Here is a 26,607-nt window from a genome sequence, read left to right as displayed (position 1 = left end):
AGAAACAATTCAAATATTGTAGAGCTACAGTCAGGATTACAAAGATTTGGTAGGTTCCACATTAAACAACCAGAGGGCTTGAAATATGATCTACCTGAAGGCAAAGGAGTTAGGATCACAACCAAGAATCACCTGCCCACCAAAACTGAATATAACCTTTCAGGGAAAAAAATGAATATTTAATGAGACAGAGGACTTTCAAGCATTTCTAATTAAAAGACTGGAGCTGAATAAAAAAAAAATGATAGCCAAATATAAGACTTAATGGAAACATAAAAAGGTAAAAAAGAAACAACAAAGAGAAAACATAAAAAATTAAATAAGGTTAACTGTATACTTCTATATGGCAAGATAATATTGGTAACTCTTAATAACTTTATTACTATAAGAGCAATTAGAAGGTATGTGTGAATATAAGGTGATTTTGACAGGATGATACACCAAAAAATAAAATAAAGTGGTGAGAAAAAAATTGCACCAGAAGAAGGAGGAGGGGAGATTGAATGGGGTAAATTATTCCACATAAAGGAGGAATGAAAGAGTTATTATAATAGAAGAGAAGGTGGGTGGGGGTGGGAGGGTGAAGTTTAAACCTTACTCTCAGCAAAACTGGCTCAAAGAGGGAATAACATTCACACTCAGTTGGATATAGAAATCTATCTTACTCTATAAGGAAGTAAAAATGCATGGGCACTATAGAATGGGGAGGGGAGACTGATAAAAGGGAAGGTATATTGGGCAAAGTGGTGATCAGAAGTAAAACTCTTGTGAGAAGGGAAAGGGTAAGGGGTGAGAGACAGAGGGATAAAAAAGTGAAAAATAGCATGGAGGGAAATACAGAGTTAGTCACCATAACTATAAATATGAATGGGATGAACTCACCCATAAAATGGAAGTGGACAGAAGAATGGATTAAAAACCAGAATCCTACAATATGTTATTTACAAGAAACACAGAGATTCACACAGGGTAAAGGTAAGGGGCTGGAGCAGAATCTATTAAGCTTCAGCTGAAGCAAAGAAAGCTGGGGGTAGCAATCATGATCTCAAACAAAGCAAAAGCAAAAATAGATCTAACTGAAAGAGATAAAGAAGGAAACTACAGTTTGCTGAAAGGTGCCATAGATAACGAAGTTATATCAATCCTAAACATGTCTGCACCAAATAGTACAGCATCCAAATTTTTGAAGGAGAAATTGAATAAGTTACAGGAAGAAATAGATAATAAAATTATACTAGTGGGGGACCTCAACTTTCCACTCTCAGAACTAGATAAATCTAACCAAAACACAAAAAAAGAAAGAAGTTAAGGGGTGAATAAAATTCTTAAAAATTTAGATATGATAGATCTCTGGAAAAAAAATGAAGAGGAATAGAAAGGAATATGCCTTTTTCTCAGCAGTACATGGCACCTACACAAAAATTGAACATGTATTAGAACATAAAAACCTCTCAACCAAATGCAGAAAAAGCAGAAATAGTAAGCACATCCTTTTCAGATCATAATGTAATAAAAATTACATTCAATAATGGACAAGAGAGATTAAAAATTAATTGGAAATTAAATAATCTAATCCGAAAAAAAGTGGGTCAAAGAACAAACCATAGAAACAATTGATAATTTCATTAAAGAAAATGAAAACAATGAAACAACATACTAACATTTATGGGATGCAACCAAAGCAATACTTAGGGGAAATTCTATATCTCTAATTTCTCTAATAAAATAGAGAAAAAGAAGATCAATGAATTGGGCATGAAACTAAAAAAAAAAAAAGACTAGAAAAAGAACAAATTAAAAATCCCCAATTAAACATCAAATTAGAAATCCTGAAAATCAGAGGAGAGATTAATAAAGCTGAAGGTAAGAAAATCATTGAACTAATAAATAAAACTAGAAGCTGGTTTTATGAAGAAACCAATAAAATAGATAAGCCATTGGTTAATTTGATTTAAATAAAGGAAAGAAGAAAACCAAATTATTATCAAAAATGAAAGAGATGAATTCACCACCAATGAAGAGGAAATTAAGACAACTGTTAGGAATGATTTTGCCCAACTGTATGCCAATAAATTTGACAATCTAAATGAAATAGATGAATATCTACAAAAATATAAATTACCCAGACTAACATAAGAAGAAATAAAATACTTAAATAACCCAATCTTAAAAAAAGAAATTGAACAAGTCATCAATGAACTTTCTAAGAAAAAATCTGCAGGACCAGATGGATTCACAAGCAAATTCTACCAAACATTTAAAGAACAATAATTTCCAATACTATATAAACCATTTGGAAAAATAGGTGAAGGAGTCCTACAAATTCCTTTTACAACACAAATACAGTGTTGATACCCAAACCAGGAAAAGTCAAAACAGAGATAGAAAATTATAGACCAATTTCTCTAATGAAAAATTTTAAACAAAATACTAGCAAAGAGATTACAACAATTTATCAAAAGGATCATACACTATGACCATGTAGGATTTACACCAGGAATGCAGGGCTGGTTCAATATTAGGAAAACTATCAGCATAATTGATCATACAAATAACAAAACCAACAGAAATCATAGGATTATCTCAACAAATGCAGAAAAAGCCTTTGACAAAATACAGCACCAATTCCTATTAAAAACACTAGGGAGCACAGGAATAAATGGAGCTTACCTTAAAATGATAAATAGTATTTATCTAAAACCATCAGTAAGCATTATCTGTAATAGGGATAAGCTAGTGAAGCAAGGATGCCCATTATTACTTCTATTATTTAACATTGTACTAGAAATGTTCTCAGTAAGAGACGAAAAAAAGTTCTCAGTAAGTTCTCAGTAAGAGAAGAAAAAATAAATTAAAGGAATTAGAATAGGAAATGAGGAAACAAAACTATCATTCTTTGCAGATGATATGATGTTATACTTAGAAAATTCTAGAGAATCAACTAAAAAACTACTTGACATTATTAACAACTTTAGCAAAGTTGCAGGATACAAAATATACACATATAAATCAGCAGCAGCAAGAGATTGAAAGAGAAATTCTATTTAAAATAACTGTAGACAATATAAAATTCTCGGAAGTCTACCTGCCAAGACAAACCCAAGAACCATATGAACACAACTATAAAACACTTTTACACAAATAAAGTCAGATCTAAATAACTAAAAATATTAATTACTCATGGGTAAGCTGAGCCAATATAATAAAAATGACAATGCTACCTAAATTAATCTGTTTATTCGCTGCCATACTAAACTGTCAAAAAAAATATAGAACTAGAAAAAAAATAAATTCATCTGGAAGAGCAAAAGCTCAAGGATATCAATGTAATCAAAGAAAAAAATGTAAAAGAAGGTGGTCTAGCCACACCAGATCTCAAATTTTGTTATAAAGCAGTTATTATCAAAACCATCCGGTACTGGCGAAGAAATAAAAGTGGTGTATCAACGGAATAGATTAGGCATAAATTACATTATAGTAAATGACCACAGTAATCTAGTATATGATACACCCAAAGATCCAAGCTTTTGGAACAAAAACTCATTATTTGACAAAAACTGCCGAAAAAACTAGAAAACAATATTGCAAAACCTAGGTATAGACCAACATCTCACACTGTATATCAAAATAAGGTCAAATGGGTACATAAAGGGTGATACCATAAGCAAATTAAGAGAGCATAGAATAGTTTATCTGTCAGATATATGGATAAGGGAAGAATTTAGGACTAAAGAAGATCTAGAAAGCATTACAAATGTAAGATAAATAATTTGATTATATAAAATTAAAAAGTTTTTGCACAGAAAAACCAATGCAAACAAAATTATAAGGAAAGCAGAAAACTGGGGGAAAATTTTGCAACAAATATCTCTGAAAAAGACCTCGTTTCTCAAATATATGAACTGGGCCAAATTTATAAAAAAAAAAATACAAGTCATTTCTAATTGATAAACAGCCAAAGGATATGAACAGGCGGTTTTTAGACAAATAGATCAAAGCTATCTATAGTTATATGAAAAAATGATCTAAATCACTATTGGTCAGAGAAATGCAAATTAAAACAATTCTGAGGTGTCACCTCATACCTATCAGAGTGGTTAATATGACAAAAAAGATGGATGTTGGAGGGTTTGTGGGAAAACTGGGACATTAATGCACTCTTGGTGGAGTTGTAAACTGATCCAACCATTCTGGGGAACAATTTGGAACCATGCTTAAAGGGCTATAAAACTGTGCATACCCTTTGATGCAGCAATACCACTGCTAGGTCTATATCCCAAAGACATCTAAAAAAGGGAAAAGAACTTGTCTGTACAAAAATATTTATAGTAGCTTTTTTGTGGTGACTAAGAACTGAAAATCAAAGGGATGCCCATCAACTGGGGAATGCCTAAACAAGCTGTGGTAGACGATTATAATAGAAGATTATTGTGCTATGAGAAACGACAAGCAGGATGATTTCAGAAAAACCTGGAAATACTTACATGAACAGATGCATAGTGAGGTGAACAGAACCCAGAGAACATTGTAGACAGTAACAGCATTATTGTTTGATGAAGAATTGTGAATGACTTAGCTATTCTCAGCAATACAATGATCAAAGACAATCCCAAAGGACCATTGATGAAGCATACTATCTGCCTCCAGAGAAAGAACTGATATTGACTGAATACAGACTGAAGCATGTTATTTTTACTTTCTTTCATCTTTTTTGTTTTCTCATACAAAATGACTAATATGACAATGTTTTACATAATTGCACATGTATAGCCTATATCTGATTGCTTATTGTCTCAGGGATGGGGGACAGGTGGGAGGAAGAGAGGGATAGAATTTGGAACTAAAAAATTTAAATAAAAAATGTTAAAAATTTGAAAAAAAATGAAAACAAAAAATATTACCACCACTAGAAAAATCACTTTAAATGAACTGTTATTTTCATAACACATCATCTTCAAAAAGTGAACAGGACATTTTAAAAAATAAATTCCTAATCAGACTTTGAAAATATCAGGTCACTTTCCACCGGAGTCTATAGGTTATTATTTAGTTTAATGAACTCAGTGTTTTTCTTCTTAGCACTTTTAGGTGTGTACTGTTTTCTCTGTGCATTGTATGGTCATGAAAAGTAATGCACCTTTCCCACTACAAGAGTAAAATATTATTTTGACATCATACCTAGAAGTAGCCAGAATAAAGTAATTATAATGGTTCAGATTACTTGAAAGAATATTCATTGTTCAGGCGTTTCAGTTTTGTCTGATTCTTTGTGACTCCTTTTGAGATTTTCTTGATCAAGTCACTGGAGCAGTTTCCCATTTCCTTCTCTAGTTTATTTTATAGTTGAGAAAACTGAGGCAAAGAGGTGACTTGCCCAGGGTCACACAGCTAGTAAGTGTCTGAGGCCAGATTTGAACTCACGAAGATAAGTCTTCCTGACATCAGGCCCAGCACCATATCCACTGAGTCATCTAGCTACCCCAAAGAGTATACTGCATTGGTAAAATCACCAATTTTAGCCTCCAATAATTTTGGGGAAGTGTGGAGGAACTTAGAAAAGTGTCTAGAATTTCAACTAAAGTAAGGCATGTCATCCTGAGGCTAAGGTAGTACTGGTTAAACATCTATTCTTTTCATTTGCAAAATGAAATGCTCTCCTAGACCATCTCATGAGCAGGTCTTAATCACTCAGCATGCACACGCATGTTCGGCTCTCTAAGAGTCATCTTCTGAGGCATCCCAGGGCATTCACTGAAATAGAAAGGTTTCTCGGTGATCAGCTAGAGCTTGCCCATGCTAGTAGGAACCACTCCCATGTCTAATTTACAGGGTGTAATGGAAAGACTCCGTGGAAGCAGAGCTACAAAAAGAAAACCTAATCAAGAATGTAGGTTCATTTTATACAGGATATCACAAAAAGCCTTAATACTTAAAATGGCAGTAAGGCTTTCAGAACACCCTCTGTTCTTTTCATCTTTGCTAGCTCTTAGCTTTTTTGTTGTTATTCAGTCCCGTCCAACTTTACATGACCCCATTTAGGGTTTTCTTGGCAAAGATCCTGGAGTGGTTTGCCATTTCCTTCTCCAGCTCATTTTACAGAGGAGGAAACTAGAGCAAATAAGGTTAAGTGACTTGCCCAGGGTCACACAGCTAGTAAGTGTCTGAGGCCAGATTTGAACTTGAGTGTTCCTGATTCCAAGCCCAGCACTCCATCTACTGTGCCATCTAGCTGCCCTGGCTCTTAGCTGCCTGTATGTACTCTATTTTTTAATTAGTTACATTAAATAAGAAAGGTATATAGACCATTCTGTGAAAATCTTGTTTTCACATTATCTCAGCTAGGTGCTAGTGGATAGAGCAGAGTATCGAGTCTGGAGTCAGGAAGATCTGAGTTCAAATGTGGACTCAAACACTTACTATGTAACCCTGGGTAGGTCACTTAACCCTTACTTTCCTCAGTTTCCTCAACTGTGAAATGGGGAAAATAATTGCACTTAATTCCCAAGATTAATTCGAAGATCAAAGGAGATAACTGTAAGGCACTTACCACAGTGCTGGCAGGTATTAGGCTCTAGTAGTGTAAACGCTAGCAGTAGTAGTAGTAGCATTAGCAGTGGTAGTAGTAGTTGTTGTTGTAGTAGGAGGAGGAGGAGCAGTAGCAGCAGCAGCAGTTACAAGAGTCTTCCATTTTTGCTTTGCCAAAGATGACGGGACTTCTGCCTTATTCTATCACCTTAAGAATCACAGGATGATCTAAAGTGGAAAAACACCTTATAAGGAAGCCATATAGCCCAAGTCCCTCACTTGATAAATGAGGAAACTGTGGCTCAAAAACGTGAATTGGCTCACCTAAGGACACATGAGCAGCAAAGAGCAGAGTAGCCAAAGTAAACCATATTACAATCCAGGTCGTCTGGTTCCGTGCTCCTTCCGCTACACCAAGCTGGTTCTCTAGAATGAATATGACCTGCCTTGGCTGGAAAACTACTTTGTTGTCGTTTGCTTATTTTGTTTTTTGGAAGCAACTGGAGTGAAGTGACTTGCCCAGGGTCACAAAGCTTATAAGAGGCTGATTTCAACTCAGGTCCTCCTGGATCCAGGACAATGATTGGTAATCTACTCTTGAAAAGTTAATTTCATAAAAGTTTCTCAAGACATCTTTGGAACCACCGTAAGACAACAGACTTAGGCTAGGAATCTCCCCAACGTAGAGCTATTTTCAATTTCCTAAACAACTTTCTTGAAGTTGAAACAGCTGAGCATTTGATGTCCTTATCATGTAATATCGTATATTGGGTTTTGTTGGTATTTTATCCCCAACTGGATCATAAGCCCCACAAAGGCATGAATTAGATGTCTTACTTAAATTTTATATTTATCTCAGTGCTTACCAGTGGTCTTCACATAGTAGAAGACCCTTAAAAATGTGGAATAAACAAATGAATCTCAAAATAATGGAAAACTGCCTCTCCAGAATCCTCAAATGTGACATTTATAAAGCACTTAGCACAGAGCCTAGAATATAGTAAGAGGTTAATAAATTCTTGTTCCTATGCCCAAAGGGCTAGAAAACTGCATACCCTTTGATCTAGCAATACCACTACTAGATCTATGTCCCAAAGAGATCATAAAAAAGGGAGAAGGACCCGCATGTACAAAAATATTTATAGCAGCTCTTTGTGGTGGCAAAGAACTGGAAATTGAGGGGATGCCCATCAAGTGGGGAATGGATGAACAAGCTGTGGTATATGATTGTGAATGAATACTGTTGTGCTATAAAAAATGATGAGCAGGTAGATTTCATAAAAACCTTGAAAGTCTTACAAGAGCTGATGCTGAGTGAAGTGAGCAGAACCAAGAGAACGCCGTACACAGTAACAGCAACATTGTGAGGTGACCAGTTTTGATAGACTTAACTATTCCCAGCAATAAAATGATCTAAGACAACCCCAAAAGACTCACAATGGAAAATGCTATCCAGAGAAAGAACAATGAAGTCTGAATGCAGACTGAAGCATACTATTTTTTTCCTTTTCTTTCTCGTGGTTTTTCCCTTTTGTTCCGATTCTGCCTTCACAACATGACTAATGTGGACATATTTCTAATAGGATTGTATGTCTGTAGCCTGTATCAGATTGCATGCTGTCTTGGGGAGGTGGGTAGGGAGAAGGGGGGGAGAAAAAAATTTGTAACTCAAAATCTAAGTGAATGTTGGAAATTATCTTTACACAGAAAGCCTCAGGATTATCAGAAAAACCAGGGGGTGGGAGGGTGGGAGAGTAAGGACGTTGGAAGTCCTGGGGAATAGCTGTGACTAGTATGGAAAGGGGATGCTCAGACCAGGGCAGCTCAGGTGATCAGCAGGTCTAAAATCCCTAATACTAGGTCCTGAGAGATCACGCAGCAGTGTCGAATTGAAATAGAAATGGAATCGGTAATCCATAACAAAGATCCCTATGGGCCACATATTGACTTAGTTTTAAAGTGTAATTTTATCTGTTTTACTATATTTTTATTTGTTGTGCTAAATATTTCTCAATTACATTTTAGTCTGGCTTGGGCTGTGTTTGACACCTTTGTTGTAGAGACTCCTAAAAACCCAATGGTCAAAGATGCAGAGGGACCTCAGGAATACAGGTAACCCAGGGTGAGACCAAATCGGGCAGACCGTTCTACCCACAGGCACAGCAGGATGTGGACCCTGCACTGGATGCAAAGCCCCAGTTCAAGAACTGAAGATGAAAATTTAAGCAAACCAAAATACTACAAAAATTATATAGCGATCCAGGGGTAATCAAAAAGTCAACCCAAGAGAAGAAACTCCATTATGACCATAAGTAAAGACTCAAAAGAAAAAAAATGTCTTTACCTGTAACTGGAAAAAATAAAATACTCATTAAGTGGGGGAAAAAATACTTGTTCCTTTCCCTCTTTGGAGATTCTGGCATCCTGGATAGCAGCTTTTATCAAGCTGAGATTTGAACGTTTAGCTACAACGCTGGGATTTGTACCTTTAGCTACAATGAACATTCCTTTAATTCATATAGTATCCAAAATATTTCCAGAACTTAATTTTCTCCAAAAAGGGTAGACTTCCTATGCTTTTACATTTTATATTAATCAGGGTTTAAGCACAATACCAGCTTAAAGGCCATTTGAAAGTGTATAGTAGGGATTTTCAAGAAGCTGATTGCCCACTTCTCACCAACTTAACCAAAAACATGAAATTTGCTCCAGACCAAATAGCAATCAAGAAATCCACTCAGAAATTACAGTGACTATTTCCATTATAGAACTGGCCAAAATCTTATCCAGAAGCATAGAGCTACCAGCAAAACAGCATCAACATAGGCAATTAAAGAATTAAAGTAGTAGCCTCCAAGAACTAGTAAGCGGACTGTTTATTCTTATCTGGAACATTGTGTCGGTCTTCAGTCTCTACCGAGAACATGGTCTGGAGTCCCTGGCTCTCCCTCCCTCCTCCACACAGAGTTTGATGCAGAAATACCTCAAAGTCAACAGGGAAATAAGTGGGTGGGTAGGACTTAAAAGGGAGGATAATAGGAGAGAGGGAATAATCACAAACAAAACAACTGAAGGGGTGTTTAAAAGGAAAAAGAAAAAAGGAAAGAATTAAAATATAAGGAGAGGTCTTTCATGTGGGAATGGCTGAACAAAGTATGGCATATGAATATAATGAAAAATTATGGTGTCATAAGAAAAGACAAAGAGATTGCCAGAGAATCCGTGGTAGCATGGACTGATAGAGTGAAGAGAACAATGGATACACGGACAACACCGTAAAGAAAAACAGCTTTGAAAGACTTAAGAACTCTGACCAAGGCTTTGACCAGCTATATTTTCAGGGGACCTGTGATGAAGCATATTACCCCTCTTAACAAACAAGTGATGGAATCGAAGGGCAGACATACATTTTTGGACATGGCTACTATATGCACTCATTATTCTTAAGTTACGAGGGCTTTCAGTTCCCCTTTTTTTTCAAGTTAGGGGTAGGCATCGGGGGGAGAGTGAGGAGGTGGGTGTTAGCAATCATGATGCCAAAAAGAAAAAAAAGAACGATTGAAAAATTTGTAAAATACAGTGTGCAGAAGGTAACAGAATTCTGAAAGTAAGGTGAGGAACTTTTTTTTTAAACAAATTACATGAAGTGAATATAACAGTTTCATATACAATCCTCTTATTGTGTTTTGCTTTGAATGTGAAAATGCTCAGGAGAAGGGATGTCCAAAAGCAAATTTTTTTTAATTAAAAAATGAAATTATAGAGATGGTGAGCGGGGCCATCTGAGGAAAATGGCAGTTGTTCATGGTTGCAGAACCAGAGGGAGAGCGCAAGAAAAGGGTACACACGGTAGTGTAAACATAGTTATCAAGTTTCAGGGGAAAAGGGGACTCAAACTCATTTATGCTGTGTTGGGTACTTCAAATTACTATTTGATCGAATATGCAAAGGAGATAACTGTAATTATTACTGCCCCGTTTAACGTATTTGGGGAAAGGGAGGTATAATAAAAAACAAAGTTCAGAATTGGTTGTTGTAAGCATCGGACTTTGACATCTTAGGGTACCACACATATCTTCCAAATTGGTCAGATAAATGGTGCCGTGACTAGAGTGCCAGGCCCGAGCCAGAAACGCCTGAGCTCAAATCAGGCTTCAGACGCTAGATGTACGATCCTGGGCAAATCACTTAACCTCTGTTTGCCTCAGTCTTTAAAATGGGAAAAACCCAGCATGGTTGCGAGGATCAAGGAGATAACAATAAAGGAGTAAAGCACATACTGACACACACTAAGCACTATATAAATATTAGCTATTATTATGCACCTCACTTGTAATAGCCTAACAAGCTCATTTTCATACATGCTACCATTAATGTAGTAAGAGGTGGTATACTCTCTGCCTTGAAAAATTACTTCATACTTCATTTTAGCAGTCACTATCTTTCATTCAGATACATTAAACATATAGTTTTAAAAATGAAAAATGCAAGCTTTCTATCCATAATATATCTGATGTGCTAAGAATTCAATGCATGGTAAAATAGTTCGTGTTAATTTGTGAGCTGTTTACCCTATATGCTGGTCATTTTAAACAGATTTATTAACAGGCTTAGTTTTTTTAAAAAATATAGAATAAATTACTGGTATACTCTTGAAATGCATTTCCTTTCACATACACCACTATTAATAATCTAAGCAATAATTATGACATAAGGGAATAGTATATTGCACTTAAACTGTGGAAAATCATCAAAATGTATGACCTGATTTTGAAGTATAATGTTCACCACTGTGGTTAAAGTCAACTAAGTTAGAGACTTCAGAATATCTTCTACAATATATGCCTCTGTTTAAATCTCAGCCTAGTCACTATTAACAAAGAAACATTTAGACTAGATATTCACTGGATCCAGATGGCTCTGGAGAAAGTGAGGCTGGTGACCTTGCACAGCCCTCCCTCACTCAAATCAAAGTCAACTACAAGTCATATCATCATTTCCCTGATGTCATGGTCCTCTTCGAAAACGAAGGGCAAACACAACAATAATTTACACTGAAATTGTGAAATGAAAAGAGTTTACTGGACAAGAAGTCAAAGAGACCTGGATTCCAGGAGTAGCTCTAACAGCACGTATGTGGCTATGTGGCCTCAGGCAAACTCATTTCACCTGTGTCTGAATCTCAGACTCTTCAATTATAAAATAAATACTTCTGGAAGGCTACTACCTTAATTGCCTATGCAGGTTGGGAGAGTGGAAACACATTATCTCCATGGTCCCTTCGAACTCTGAAATTCTAGGATATCTATTATTAAACGGTAAGTTAGTGTTTAAATGTCACTAATACTGGTCACCATTCAAAAAACTTCATATGCAGAACTCTAATACCAATACTTTAATATTCAAATATCAACCTGACAAAATAAGGGGCATCTGTCTTTGCATTTTTCAATGTTCAAGATTTTTTTTTGCCTTAAGTACATCTTGCGCATTTATTACTAAAAATCTGCATTTATTACTAAAATTTAATAAATCAGCTCACAATTATTATACATCATAAATACTATAAGAAAAGAGTGGGGAAGATAATTTAATTTGCCAAATATTTACAATTTACTAAGTGCCTACTATGCACTGGGAACTAAGTTCCAGAAATCACAAATGTGAAATCCTGCTGAAATTCCTATGAGTCTACGGTAATGGATGATGTTAAGGGTCAATGGCAAGGAAAAGATTACAAAAACAGAAAATTGCTGCAAAGTGCTTCCAGATATTTCCAGAAGGCAAAGAAGTGCTGGTTTACTACAATGCCCAGGAGCCCTATGGGGTAAGTCATCATTTTAATCTCTTTTCTCAATAAAAAAAAAAAAATCCAGTCCAGCCTATTTGATCTTAATGAGAAGTTAATAAGATCTCATAGAACTGTGCTTTATAGCCAGCCAACCTTTTTTATAATACATCTATTTCAGATACACATAATGGTGTATACAAAATAGGTTTCCAATAAATATTATTTGACCAAAATTATAAAAAATTAACTAGAAATTTTAAGTGTCTATTCTTATTACGGCATTACAAATAAGAATTTTACACTTTTTTAATAATTTAAAACAATACAACAAAAAGTCAAAGAAAGCATATTTATAAAGCATCTTCAGTGGCTCGTTCTTGGATATTCTGGCCTCCATGCCCATTGGTGCAGTGTCCAGCACATAGTAGATGCTTAATATATGTTAACTGAGGGATCCCCTCTTGACTCTTTCTGTCATTATCAGGCAAGCAGTTTTAGCACCATCTTTCTACATTCACCAGGAAAGAAAAGATAATTCTAATAACCAGTTGGTTCACAAATAACAAAAAAAGAAGGCAGATAGGTTCACTACAACAGATAAGTCAACAGTGAGGAATTTATACACTTTAAAGTAGAGTATGATGGAGGTAACAGCTAAGACATTCATGGATATGAAGATTTTTTTTTTTTTGCAATTCAATGTATCTGGGATTAACATGAAGAGAGAAGACAGCTCTTTTTCTTTGGAATATTTCCAAAAATCCTTTTTATAGCATGTTTGCTTCAGAAAGATGAATTCTGAATACACGAACTGGGTCAGTGAACACGGAGAGGCTTCCATAATCAACTCTTTAGTTGAAAAGTAGCAGAAAGATGCACAGAGGTTATGATCTTAATTTAATAAAGGAACATAAGATGGAAAACAATTCAGCTGATCTAGTAAAAATGTTTATCTTTTAACTTCTAATATGATATCTGAATTCTGAAATATTTCCTGGCTTGGCATAACAGGGACCAGAAGCATGTTCATATCTAATACTAGATGTCACTTAGCCTAAGCACAGTGCATGTTTTCCTAGTTTAGGAAGATTCACAAAGAAATTTCTGAAGCTATAGCATCCAAATGTCAGCCAGTGAGGAATTTAATAAAAGGAATACATATATATGCATCCATGCACTCTATCTCATTAGCTTAACAGTCGGCCTTTAACAACGTAATTAACACATTTATTGTTCCTGAATGATTCTGTCTCAAGACTTGTTACTTCTTTGATGATCCAAGATAACTTAAAACCGAGCAAAACAAGTGATCCTACTGAAATATCTATATAAATGAAAAATGTTAAAAGTAGACACTGTGACTGTTTATTACACAAACATTTAAAAAATACTGAAGAAAGTAACTCTACAAACCAGTTTTATGTTTATTTGTATTTGACATGATTATACACATTCATGTGTCTAACAAGATCTGCACTGTTACATTAAAGATACAGTACAATAAACATTCAACATGAGGTACTTCATATTTATATATTTGTCCTTCATAAATAATGCTATAAGCCTGCTAAATTCAAGCACCCTGAAGCACAATTGGCTGCTGTGATCTGAAATTAGCTCAGCTTAAGCACCTTAAAAAAATTCAGTGCAATAATTATGTAGAAATTAAACCATTTACTTAAATACTATTTAAGATACAAAGAATGTTACATTAGAACGCTAGCCTAGTTTCCCTCTATCCCCAGAATTAACATTGAAATACAGACTGCCAGGTACATTTAAAAATAGCATCTACAGCATGTTCTGTTTATTGAAGTTGTGTTTATATACCAAAGTTGTCTGGTTTGTTAGAAATATGGTCTAGTTTTATAACCTATAACTACCAAGAATATACTCAGAAAAGCTAAAGCAAGCACATCAGTTTTCATTCCACTTTGTCTAAAATATTGAAGGGATAAGAGATTTAAAATAAAGTTTTCCACTGTACGTATGATGCCCAACTTTAACTCAAGAATATCTGTCTAACCTCATCACATAGTAGACCAGCACTTTGAAAAAGAAATGGAAGGTAAATGTAAAAAGAGAATGAGTTTACTGGCAGACACAAAAGGGGATATTTTAGCTGGCTGTCATCACGTTCATTCTTAAAGCCACCAAGAATATAGCTATTTGAGAATAGCATGGACAATGACTCACTGAACTGAGCAAACTTCAGAATAAGGTCATCATGTCTACCTCAAATCCTTGGTGCAATGCCGTTTTCCTAGTTTCCAATACTTTGCCTTTTATAAAAGAATGCACAATGCCTAATCAGGCTCATTTTTTGTACTTGTTTTGTGGTGGCAAGGAATAACAGGCAATTTTAACTATATTAAAAAATAATGTGCAGTAATTTTCTAGGGAATATTTCCCCTTATTCCATTAGTATTTTGGCTATTCTCCCTATCCACAATCTCCACAATATCATATTATTATTAAAGTTCTTGGAAAGCTGTCCTAGGGGTATTCTCTAATTACCAGTGACAGTAAACTCTTGATGGGGACAGCAGCACTGAAAATTCTGAAATCTCAGACAATTCACTGTCCTCCTCTACTAGATTAAGTAATGAGAAAGCCATATCCATTTTATTAGGTGGAGGGAAGAAAGTAGCCTCGTAGCACACTAAAGAGGGTGAAGGAAAACTGCCTAGCACCATACCAGGGTGAACAGAGGAATATTTCTGTTCTACTGCCTAGTTGGCAGACATGGAAAAAAGTAAATTCCTGAGTGTGCAAACACACACACGCACACACACCCTAATACTAACCCCTAGCTTCAAAAAGCCAGTCTAGGACTGTGCTGAGCAAGGGGAAGGAGGCAGCCAGAAGCCGCACTCTGGGTGGCGGGGGGGAAGCCATCTCAGGATCATACTGGCCAGGAAAGCAACCCAGGAGTGCATGGATAATTCACATGCAAATGGCCAGGAGGTCAATCATATTCAACGTTACAAATAATGTAGGTTCCAAACTGCCATGAGCCATCTTATAAAGAAGATTATTTCTTGTAAAGGAGACATTCCCTTATTTATGTTGTGCATAGAGCACATGAGAAAACCTCATACAATGATGATATTTTGGATATTAAGTATAATCCACTTTAATCCCTCCAGGCCATATTCTATTTTCTGTAGGTATATAATACCACTTTAGGATGACCAAAGGGCACTATTCTGGGCATCTAGGAATTTTAAAGAATTATCACTAATGGATATATTCTCATGTGTTTGAAACATGTATTAGGCAAATCAAATAAAACTTACTCTTATATACTGTTAACTAACTGGCATTCAACCAATTGTATGGTCCTTTTGTTTTTTTTTTTTTTTTGTGGCAGGGCAATTGGGGTTAAGTGACTTGCCCAAGGTCACACAGCTAGTACACGTGTCAAGTGTCTAAGGCTGGATTTGAACTCAGGTCCTCCTGACTCCAGGGCCTGTGCTCTACTCACTGCGCCACCTAGCTGCCCCTGTATGGTACTTTTTTAACAGAGGATACAGAATGATAATAGTATATAGTAAATAATCTAGACAAGCAACTATTTTGTATGAAGAGCCATATAGAGGAAAAAACTCTAGCTTTTTTTCCCCCTCCAAATTGTGAATTCTAACATGTGTTCTCAATTTGGTAACTTTAAGATCTCTCTTCTTTCCAGCCTGTAGCCCTTTTCTGTTATGAATGAAAACTATGATTGTGAAGTTACTTCCAAAAGAAATATATGTGCTTCAAAATTCCGTCCTTCTAGATTAAAGAAAAATAAGTTAATTGTTCTCAAGGAGTCCCTTTAAAAAAATCCAGCCTTTCAATTTTTCATTGACACCTCCAGGGAAATTGCTACCTTAGCTTAACATGTACCAGTCCAATTAATTCACATAGTAAGTACAAAGCAAAAGTTGAAAAGCAGAGAAAAGGAATAAAAGTTAAAAGTGATTATTACCCACTTGTTATATATTACTTGTAGGTAAAAGAACTTCCTTCCAAACTAGTCAATTTTTTCTTGAGTCTCAAAAATAAAATAACCCTTCACCTCTATTTTATACTACATATTTACACTATGATCAAAATAAAGCCCAAAGGGAAATTTGAGACAATTATAGAAAGGTTGTTAACTAGACAAAACTGGTAAAGAAAATGTACACAATTTTTCTTAGTATATAGACGCAACTCTTAAAATAACATAGCCTTAATCAGAACTTGGCTCTTTTGAGCATCTCGTTAGGAGTGGAAAGCTGCATTTTAGGCTAAAAAGTAATTATGAACTGCCCATAGCACTAATAATTACAAATTACCTGTACTGATCACCTATCTGCAGATAAGCAAAGCATCAACATGTCTGAACCAGATACGCACTTCACAGATCACACATTCTTTTGGAAATGATTTTTTAAGCATAAAATATAAGTTCAGGAATTTGTCCTCCCTGCACACCAGTACCATTAGTACTGTCTGAAGAGCACTGAAACTGCACAGTCACTTTGCCACACTGAACCTCTGTCATTCCTTCCTGTCCAAAGTAACTCAATTCATTGCCATCCAAAATGACGCTGGCTGTGTAAAAGGTGTCTGGCTCAATCTGCACAGGATACTCAAACCACACTGGGAAAGTGTTGCTAGATCCATCTGAGAAATACTTGCTTAAGTTCTGTCCCAGAATGACACCCTGGCGTTTGAGTTCGATCTTGGCACTATATTCTGCTGAGCCACAGCTGGAGCCATAGAGGCCAAAGCCAGCAATGAAGACCCTTTTGTCCACAGCAAACTGAATGCTGTCACACCGACCCCGGTATCGCCACTGGTTGCTTCGGTAGGCACAAGACTGGAAGCGGTGGCAACGCTGTGGAACGAGGCCCTTACGGGCATTGCTCACAAACTCTAGCTCAGGCTTTTTGGCTGCTGTGTACCAAAGAAAGATATCGTTGGTTTCATTCAGAGTCAAAACTCCAGACTGGGCGGCGCCATTTGCAAAGTCATCAAGGGCCATGGTGGGAATTCGGATCAAGTACAGCGCCTTTCCAAGGACCTTCCGTTTATTTTCAATGCTCAGTGACAGCTCTTGGCGCTGACACTCAACTTCAGCCCAATTGAGAGCAGCCTCAAAAACAACAATCTCTTTGGCATTCAGAGTCTCCCTGCGGAGGATACTCTCTAATGTTTGGAAATCAATATCACAGAATCCCTCAGACTTGAGCGCTAGCTCAGCTTGGGCATCGATCACCTCCCAGCAACGCTGGGTCAGGTCAGGTTCTTCAAAGAGGCAGCTCTGGGAAAGCAGCACGCAAGCATTCTTTGCACTCAAACTGGTCTCCAGGAAATTGACGCAGGCACGGGCGAGATGAGGGACGATGTACTTTTTGGCAGCATAAAGGGTAGCAAGCACTGTGTCAGCAGCCAAGTCAATTTCATCGCAATAGATGTATCTGAAACAAAACACAAATGTGTAAATGGGACTTCAGAACTCAACATAATTAGCACCAGAAAAAGCAACAATGTACAAGTTGTGTGGAAACAAACATAGACCTACTGTATATCAATCACAGAGAATTAAGCAAAGTATTTAACTAGGTAAGTTATTCTTACTGAAATATATGAGTACAGAACCAAAACAACCCAAGAGCAGGGGTTAAATATCTAAGGTTTCTTTGAATCTTCGATCCTCTTTGAAAATGTAGTAAAGGGTATTTTCAGTGTTAAATGGCAAATGACAAGCAGAGAAATGAGGAATAAAATGACAATGTTCAACTGGTAACCAAAAAAAAAAAAAAAGTAAAAGTTCAAATATAAAAAAATCACACAAATATGAATAGAAATGAAGCAAAAATAGCCTGAGAGTTTTCCTAGTGCAAGGAAAATAGATCCTTTATATGGAAGGACTACTCAAAATTGGCTAGTATGATAGAAATACTAAAAACATTATTACAGGATGATAAGCACTGATTTTCACTATACAAGGATCTTTTTATAACATTAACATATATATATATATATATATATATATATATATATATATATATATATATATATATATATATATATATATATTACAAATGGGGAGGATTTATTAAAGAGGAGATCTTTTGCAAAATGGAAACAAACCATTTGGTAGTAACCAAAATGATACTTGGATAAAAAGGTGGAATGAACAGCCTGTCTTGAGAGAGATGTTTACAATGGGTTTGTCAGATCCTTTGAATCAACCTACATCAGAGTATTAGTCTATACAACTCAGAGACTAAATATTGTGAACATATAGTTACTGAAGTATAAGGAAGGTAATAATTCTGTGTTTAATGAACATATTAGTTTGCCTTCAAAATCTTTTTCTCATTTCACAAGAAAGTTTATGTTCAATATGTTTTACAAATGGTGAAAGGAAAGGGTTCTTGGAATTATTTTATGGAGAAATCTTTGCATATAGCATCACGAGAAATTTCTTAATTACTACATAAAGTTTTTCTAAGATGCTATCAGCATCAAAGATAAAATCATGCAATGCTGAAAATGGTGGAGAGACAAAAATGAACAATCTCTGTGCTTGGCAGAGTGTGCACTCTACTGGGCAGACTGCATCTGAAGTACTACATTTAGTTTGGGGATGTCCTATTTTGGAAAGGACACTGGTAAGTGTGAGAACACTGGAGAGCATAAGGAAAAGGTGCTCAGGACAGTGAAGAACTTTGACATCAGGTGGTATGAGGACCAGCTGAAAAAAGATGGTTTAGACTGTAGAAGAGAAGACCCAGGGGAGAGGATGGTTGTCTTCAATCATTTTATAGGAGAATATGTGAAAGAGGTCTTAGACTGTTTCTGCTTACCCAAGTGGATAGAAATAGGAGCAATCAAAGGAAATTGCTGAGGTAGACTTAGGATCAGAAGGAAAAACATTCTAAAAATTACAGAAGTGGAAGTGGAAGTTCATTCTACATACTGTAATAAGCTGCTTTAGGATGTACTGGGTTTTCCCTTACTGGAGGATGTTACTCCAAGGCCGAGTGGCCATTTGTAAGTCTACTGTACATGGGATTTTTAATCAGATATAGCTTGAACCAGGTGGCATCTGAGGTTTCTTCCAACTCTGACATTCTATGATTCTGCATTTCTAATAAATCTTTGCCCTACTTACCTTGCACAAGTAGAGTTTGTGATTATAAATTAAATAATGTACATAAAGTACTTTGTAACAAAATGCTATGCAAATGTGAGCAACTACAATATTTCAGCAGAGAATGTTTTCTTTTGTGGAAATATATTTTTCTATAAATGAGTATGTTTTGTACACTCATTCAAAAGTGAAAAAAAAAAAAGACAAATTGCTCCCATTTACAGAGGCTTATCTTAGATACACATCCTAATTTTTTTAAAAAAATCTCATTAGATTTTCCTGAAAAGGTGTGATTTTTATACAGAAAATAATTCAGGTAGTCCTAGGACCAGTAAATGATGAAAAAGCGTCCTTATTTTACCCAAACTGGCAGTTAACCAAACCTATCAACTTGGGTGAAGTTTCCTTAAGTTGTCAAGAGTCTGGAATAATTACATAAATACATGTATTCCTTCCAACTTTAAAAATAAGTAGCACACTATTGACAAACTTTATGTTTTTAATGTGAAGGAAAGCCAACTCAAATTTTCACATATTTCTGTGATATCGTGAACCTTCCACTGTCATTTATAGAGACAAGTACCTTCAAGGAGCTTAGGATCATAGCTTAAGGGACTACAGGATCATAGATTTAGACCTGAAAGGAACATCAGAGGCAAAATGGAAAACAACCATTAAGTCTAACCTCCTTACTTTACAGATGGAGAAACTGAGAGACAGGAAGGTTAATTAATTTGCCCAACATCACACAAGCAGTAAGCAGAAAAGCCAAGATCTGAGCCCAGGTCCTTTGACTCCAGAACCAGAGAATGACCTAGAATTGTAGCACACTTTGGAAACAATGTCAGACCTTGAACCTATTATCTGCCTCTTGTGTTCAATATAACAGATCATTTTCATCTCCAAAAATTGTTGCCTGCTATGTTTACTAAATTCTCTTCCCCTGATCAGATCACCATTTCCCACCCTCAAAGTAAAATAAATAAGCAAGTAATATCCTTTATATTTTTCAATCTCTTCTTATCTGAAGTACTTTTTCTAAGTCATTGAGAAATTCACACGGATGGAAAGACATACAGTGACAAAAAGATATTTAAATGAACTGGCTGTAACTAGTATGGGATAGCCACCTGCTTTGGGAATCCCTTAGTTGAAAATATTGAATTTCTGAAGGTTGCTTTGGTTTTTCTATTATGATTCAAGCTCGTGAAAAATGTAACTCAAAAAGTTAGATCCATCCTCGAGACAGTACAAAGAAATAATGATGGTAGTTGACGAGTGAAGTTATATAACCAAAATCATAACCTTGATCTTTTATTACCAGGGATCAAGTCTAGTCTAATATGTCAAGTGAATGTAATAACTGCTGCACATGACGAAGGACTAACGAGGTATTGATGCTTCAACATCAGCTGAAGGCAGCTAGGTGGTGCAGCAGTTAGTATGTGAGCCTCAAGTCAGGACCACTTGAGTTCAAATCCAGCTTCTGACATTTACTAGTTGTGTGACTCTGGGAAAGTCACTTACCCTGTTTGCCTCAGTTTCCTCAACTTTAAAATGGGGATAATAACAGCACCCGCCTCGCAAAGCTGTGATAAGCATCAAATGAGATAATACCTGTACAGCACTTGGTGCAGTGTCTGGCACATAGTAGGCACTATACAAATGTCTATTCTTTTCCCTTTTTCCCTTTCAATAGAAGGATGAGGAAATATTAATACCCCTTTGGGTATGGTCAATATTTACTAATTCCTCCTTGGTAGCAATACCGAGTCTCCCAATCTGAGACCAGCCATGGTGAATATGATACGCTACTGACTACAAAGTTAGAGAGTAGCAATTACCTTATGGATTCCATTTCCCTTGACTTTAACAGAATAACATATCAACTATATTAGTATCATATGGCATAAACCCATATTTTACAATTTTATGGAAAACTGAATATGCTCATTAAGAAACTATAAATAAATCAACTTCCTTAGATGTTGATATGTTCATAAGAAGCTTAATCTTGAAGCACAAATGATTACCAGGACTTTTAAAGAAAAGACAAAACTTGTGATTTTACATAGAATCTTATTATATATATATGTTATATAAGCTACATTCAATATATTTCTTTTGTCTTTGCTCTTCCTTGTCATATTCTCTAACTGCTGAAGACATGTACTGATCCAAATGTGTTACCTGACTCTGCAGTTAAGTCAGAATGCTGAATTAATGACATACTATTATTTTCTTCAGTAAAAGAAGGCAATGTCAAACATAAGAGACTGGAACTTCACTGCAGAAATAACCTGAAGGTGAAATTTATTTTTTCTTCACATGGACATATCTAACATGACTGCAAAGGGAATAAAGAAATGGCTGTTTTATTACGTTTTGAAGCTATATGTTTCCCTATGCGTCTAATTTCACTGTACTCTAATGTTAAAGTTATATTCAGCAGCACTAATCAGCTTGCAAAATTTAGCAGGCTTTCAAATCACAGCTGAAATGAGGAACTAAATACTTTCAAGTACAAGCTTCAGAGATATCAAAAATATTTCTATTTTCAGTAGATAGCCTGTAAAATGTAACATTTATTTTTAGCCATTCATGGAATCACAACAGAATGTGGTGGGTTAGTTGCACAATAAATCGGTAAATAGTTGTCAACATGTATGCTTTGTATATATGCTTTTGATTCCAATGAATTGAGATCCCTGCAGCAGTACTTTACCTTTAGCTCTGTTTACTATATTCTGGCATACTAAAGGTTAAGACATTTGACAAGCATTATTTAGGATGACTAATGGATTAAAAGGCAGTAATTGAGAACTACAGCATTATATTATATAGCATTAGTACCATGCTACATAGGCTGATCATTTTTAACTGCTTAATGTTCACATAATTCTGGGAGATACTAGTGCTCATTACATACCAAATGACTCTTCAGTAAACACAGAAAGAAAGAAAAACAATGTGGTATAACTCTTTGTTTCTATATTTTAATTTCCATGTTAAAAAAAATAAAAGATGGTCTTTCTGGGAACCTCTGAGTCAGGAAGACCTGAGTTCAACTTCTGCCTCTTAGTTATACTAAATGTCTCACTGCGGGCAAGTCATTTAACCCAAGAGATGAGTTAGAGACAAGCTGCTGATATTCACTGGTAGAGGGAGTTTCCAGACCAGGAGTTCTCCATACTGCTGAAAGTGTAGGTCAGAACCAAAACAACAGTAGCATAAAACGAATATCACTTTATTTCAAAAGGTAGTTCAAGTTCTAGATCTTGGTGATATCCTAAAAAGACAATTCTTAGAAAACACTGAAATTTCTGTACTCTGTTGTCTAAGGAAATGAGTTCAAAATATAAGCATAGCTTTAAAAATAATGACATATTATCTACGGGCATTAGTCTTTCAGAATTATGTGAGAGTAAATGGTTACAAGCAGTCAGCATATGAATTAAGGCACATCGATGATAAATAAAATAATGCTGTAGTTCTCTCCATTATTGCTTTAAATCTGTTAAGATATTCTAAGTAATGTCTGTTTAAAAAACTTTTTGCACTATCTTAAAAAGTCATTGAATTTTAGAGCCCACAAAAATCATCCTTTTCAAAACCTTTATTTCACAGTTGGGGAAACTGAGGAAGGTCCAGAAAGACTGAGTTACTCAAGATCATATCACTAATTAGTAACACATCTAGGACCAGAACCCAGGTCTCCTCACTCCTGGTTCAGTTTTCTTTCCATTAAAGAACAAAGTATTTTTTTTTTAAAGTTAATGCTTAAATTAGTCAGATCTATTGCTTCAGGGATACTGAGTTAAAACTAAAATCAGACCACGTGTCCAAAGACCACATGATAAAATTTTCAATTAAGAAGTTTGTATTACACAATGTGCTTTTAAATGTAATCATGTGCAGTCCTTTTTGGGTATTAAATGTAAATATCAAAAAAGCAAACTTTTTCTATTCATGCTTCTGTTGATGTTAAAATCTAATTCACATTTTAACTGTGTCACTAGCAGAGTAACCATACAGCATGAACAATTCTTTTCCAACACATAAATGATGCTTACTTCAGCATAGCGAGAAAAGCAGCAGGTTCGACATCTGGTATACGGATTTCATCTTTGTCCTCAGCAAGCTCTCCATAAAACATTGCATGGAATACAGAGCTCCCAACAGCTAAAACATACTGTGGAGAAAGGGAAATCTTATTTCATGCTCTAAATTGAAAGCACTTTTAACAAAAAACTACCCAGGAGAGTTACTAAGAACAATCAGTTTTAATAGCTATGTAGCACCAACACCAGCTCATCTGAAAAAGCAAAAACATTAAACTCATAAATCTTACATGTAAAAATAGCCTTTAAGCTGCTATACTAGTTGCCCAAATGCTTAAAAGTGACTGCTGAACTGGCACCCACAGAAAAATCTTATCTAACAAACCAACTCTCAGAGAGTGGTAAACACACACTACTTTGCCAGCCTGTCATAGCAACTTCTAGTCACAACAGATTTTATCATATGACCGAAACTTCAAGAGTGTGTATATATTTGCGAGGGTTATAGAAATGCATAAATGTGGGCAAAGGAAGACTTATTAAGCAGCCAAAGCACCACACAGCAGCAGTTCCCTTCCTGATGTGCTACTTCCCAATCCTCTAATAAATAAAGCTTAGACACAACCAACCATGCAGTGCTTGTCAAAGGAAATCTGTTCACACTAAGTTCCAGCCTAATAGTTAAAAGTTTCCTCTTTGTTATTCCCAGGTCGAAACTGATAATGCAGCTGTTGCTTACTTTGTGTCCTGGCAACCGCTGTGTCCCACCTGGTGGCCCAACCACAAAATGAACATCTGCCATCAAATCATTGTTGAACATCACCGCATTTCTACAAACAGAGGCAGTTCATTAATTCACAGCATCCAGCATTTTTCACACACCCGGTCCACACTCCCACTGGCCACAAAGATCGAAAAGCCAAGCAATATTTCAGTTACTTCAAGGTAAAACAATCAACAAAGATCTTAAAATATATAACCATGCTTGTAATCACTAAAAATGTTTGTGAACTAAAACAAAAAACTCATCCAAGCTTTTTATAGAGCAAAGAGTTCCCATTATCTAAGAATTTAACTATGCATGTCTCATGGGCACAACTACATGAGTTAAATAATACAGCTTGCAAAAACATTTTTATCTTAGAAGAAAACAGCTGCACTATTTGGAAAAGATATGAGACACATTTTCATTACCAACAAAGCTTCTGAATAAGATAGGAAACACATATTTGAGTTAAAAACAAGTTGCAGGATGTACAAAAGTAAAAACTTCAAATGAATATAAACTTTTAAAGTAAAAAGAACAGTCTGTTTACTTACCTTTCTCTGATGGTGGGATAAAGCCCCTGCCAATTAGGGGCTGGGATAGTATTATTGTTATTGAGATTCTGCTGGTGGTACTGCTGGACAGTGGTTGTACTGGAGTTGGCTGGCTTCTTACGGGGAAAAATATCAGCAGCCATCTTCTTCTTTTTTTTGGTCTTCAAGGTAATGATTTCATAGCAAACTGGTGGCAACTTGCTGCTGTTGCTGTTATTTGCCTTCTTAGAGCTTTTCTTGGACCTGTTCTTGACAGTCTCTGGAAGCATCAAAAAAAAAGTCAGACATTTCATGTTCTTTCCCTTGTCATCTACCATGAGGACCGTATCTCTGTCTGTGTAGCTAGATAGCCTACATAGGTAAGATCATTAAGAAAAATAGAATGGATGCCAAGAATTTAAAAGTATGCAACAAAGCTGATATTTTGCTTCTCTTCCAGTGAGGCAAGGTGACCTTTTCACTATGATGAATAAGAAACTGGCTTTAAGTTTGATCCAGTACTTGATTTGTTAAATATATCTCCATTATGATTCTTGATTCTTTTATTTGCTTCTAAGAGCTTTTCTCAGTTTCCCAGATCACCTGAAAATGCTACACTGTGCAAAGAAGATATACATAGAGCTGTAGCACTTATTTTCTGAATTAGGTTAACAAGATGTGCTTGCTGTAGCAGTGCGAGTCTGTTCAGCTGGCTGAAGTTGTGTGTTGAATGGATCTGACGAGAGTAGGTATTACAGCCCTGCAGATGGAGTCAGACAGCCAGTGCTTTGAGCCAATAGCTGAAGTCACCGACAATGATTGGACCGAGAAACACAGTGACACCTATTGTAATGTGCATAGCTCCTATATTAAAGGGACAGCAGTTGCTTTTTCATGCTCACTGTGCATTCAAAAAAGAAACTACATACAGAGCACATTTAAAATGCAAGAAATGAGCTTATCCCTATAGTGCTTTTTCCCCCTCCTCTATAGGCAGATAATTTTTTTCAGGGAAAAACAAATAGCACCAATTAACAAAGGACGTTTTCTCCTTTTATTTCCACCAGAATAATTTTCCAGGCAGCATTTAATTCAGAGTATTTTAACACAATTCTCAAGCCTAAAAGCTTAAACGAATTAATAGCAAAACCATATTAAACAAATTTATTGCAGGAACATTTTTTAATAGTCTCTTTTGATGCAAGTTATATCATAGTGCAAAACAAGAAAGAGATGAGATCATGCATTTGTTTTAATTTATTGTGTTTGTAGCTTCAATAATGCTTATTGATAGGAATCCCAAATCTCAATACATTTAATTAGACCTACTTATAGAGACCTGGTTGTATTACACCACTTAAAAAAACAACTTCTAGATATAAAAATAATATTCATGAGACAGATTACATTGCTGTTTAAAGGCTGTAATTCACTGAAAATACACAAGCTGGCATTACTTACTGGGTTCAGGATTTGAAATTTAACTTCGAGTGGATAGTCTTATTTAGTTTTGTCATAAATTTAAAGCAAATTAACCAGAAGCTTTTAATATCAAACTAATAATAAGCCCATTTAAAGCATTAAGGACGCTGCTATTTTGTTTTTTAAATGACACAGGCAGGTTTTCCCTGCGTTGAGTCATAAAAATAGGAGCTACTGAATGGCATATCTAAGTCCAACATTCATGTAAGGGGAACAAAAAGCAGTGTTACAGTCAAAGCAACTGTTCTATATTCTTAATGTGCGTATTTGTAAAGAGGAGCTGATGAGGAGGATAATTTAATCTTATGCCCATA

The 26,607-nt window shown here is 35.7% G+C and overlaps 1 protein-coding gene across 1 annotated transcript; it reads right to left on the bottom strand.

The window, feature by feature from the left end:
- Nucleotides 1-13,440: 13,440 nt before the first annotated feature.
- BTBD3 (BTB domain containing 3) lies at nt 13,441-25,601 on the bottom strand. Its single transcript, XM_036751439.1, has 4 exons — nt 24,833-25,601; nt 24,252-24,342; nt 23,525-23,643; nt 13,441-17,769 (listed from the first exon to the last, which is right to left on the bottom strand). Exons 1-4 carry the CDS (start codon nt 25,147-25,149, stop codon nt 16,737-16,739), a joined length of 1,560 nt encoding a protein of 519 aa, XP_036607334.1. The 5' UTR covers nt 25,150-25,601; the 3' UTR covers nt 13,441-16,736.
- Nucleotides 25,602-26,607: the final 1,006 nt, after the last annotated feature.

Source organism: Trichosurus vulpecula, chromosome 3, assembly GCF_011100635.1.
Source record: "Trichosurus vulpecula isolate mTriVul1 chromosome 3, mTriVul1.pri, whole genome shotgun sequence".
In the NCBI taxonomy this organism is placed as follows: domain Eukaryota; kingdom Metazoa; phylum Chordata; class Mammalia; order Diprotodontia; family Phalangeridae; genus Trichosurus; species Trichosurus vulpecula.
The sequence above is the reverse complement of the archived record's forward strand: the minus strand, read 5'-3'. Positions and strand labels throughout refer to the sequence as shown.

Coding starts and splice junctions, on each gene's coding strand:
- BTBD3 (XM_036751439.1), bottom strand. CDS start 25,149: ATGGTAGATGACAAGGGAAAGAACATGAAATGTCTGACTTTTTTTTTG. Junction 24,343..24,832: donor TATCCCACCATCAGAGAAAG/GTAAGTAAACAG, acceptor CTCTGTTTGTAG/AAATGCGGTGATGTTCAACA. Junction 17,770..23,524: donor GCTTTTCTCGCTATGCTGAA/GTAAGCATCATT, acceptor GTTTTGTTTCAG/ATACATCTATTGCGATGAAA.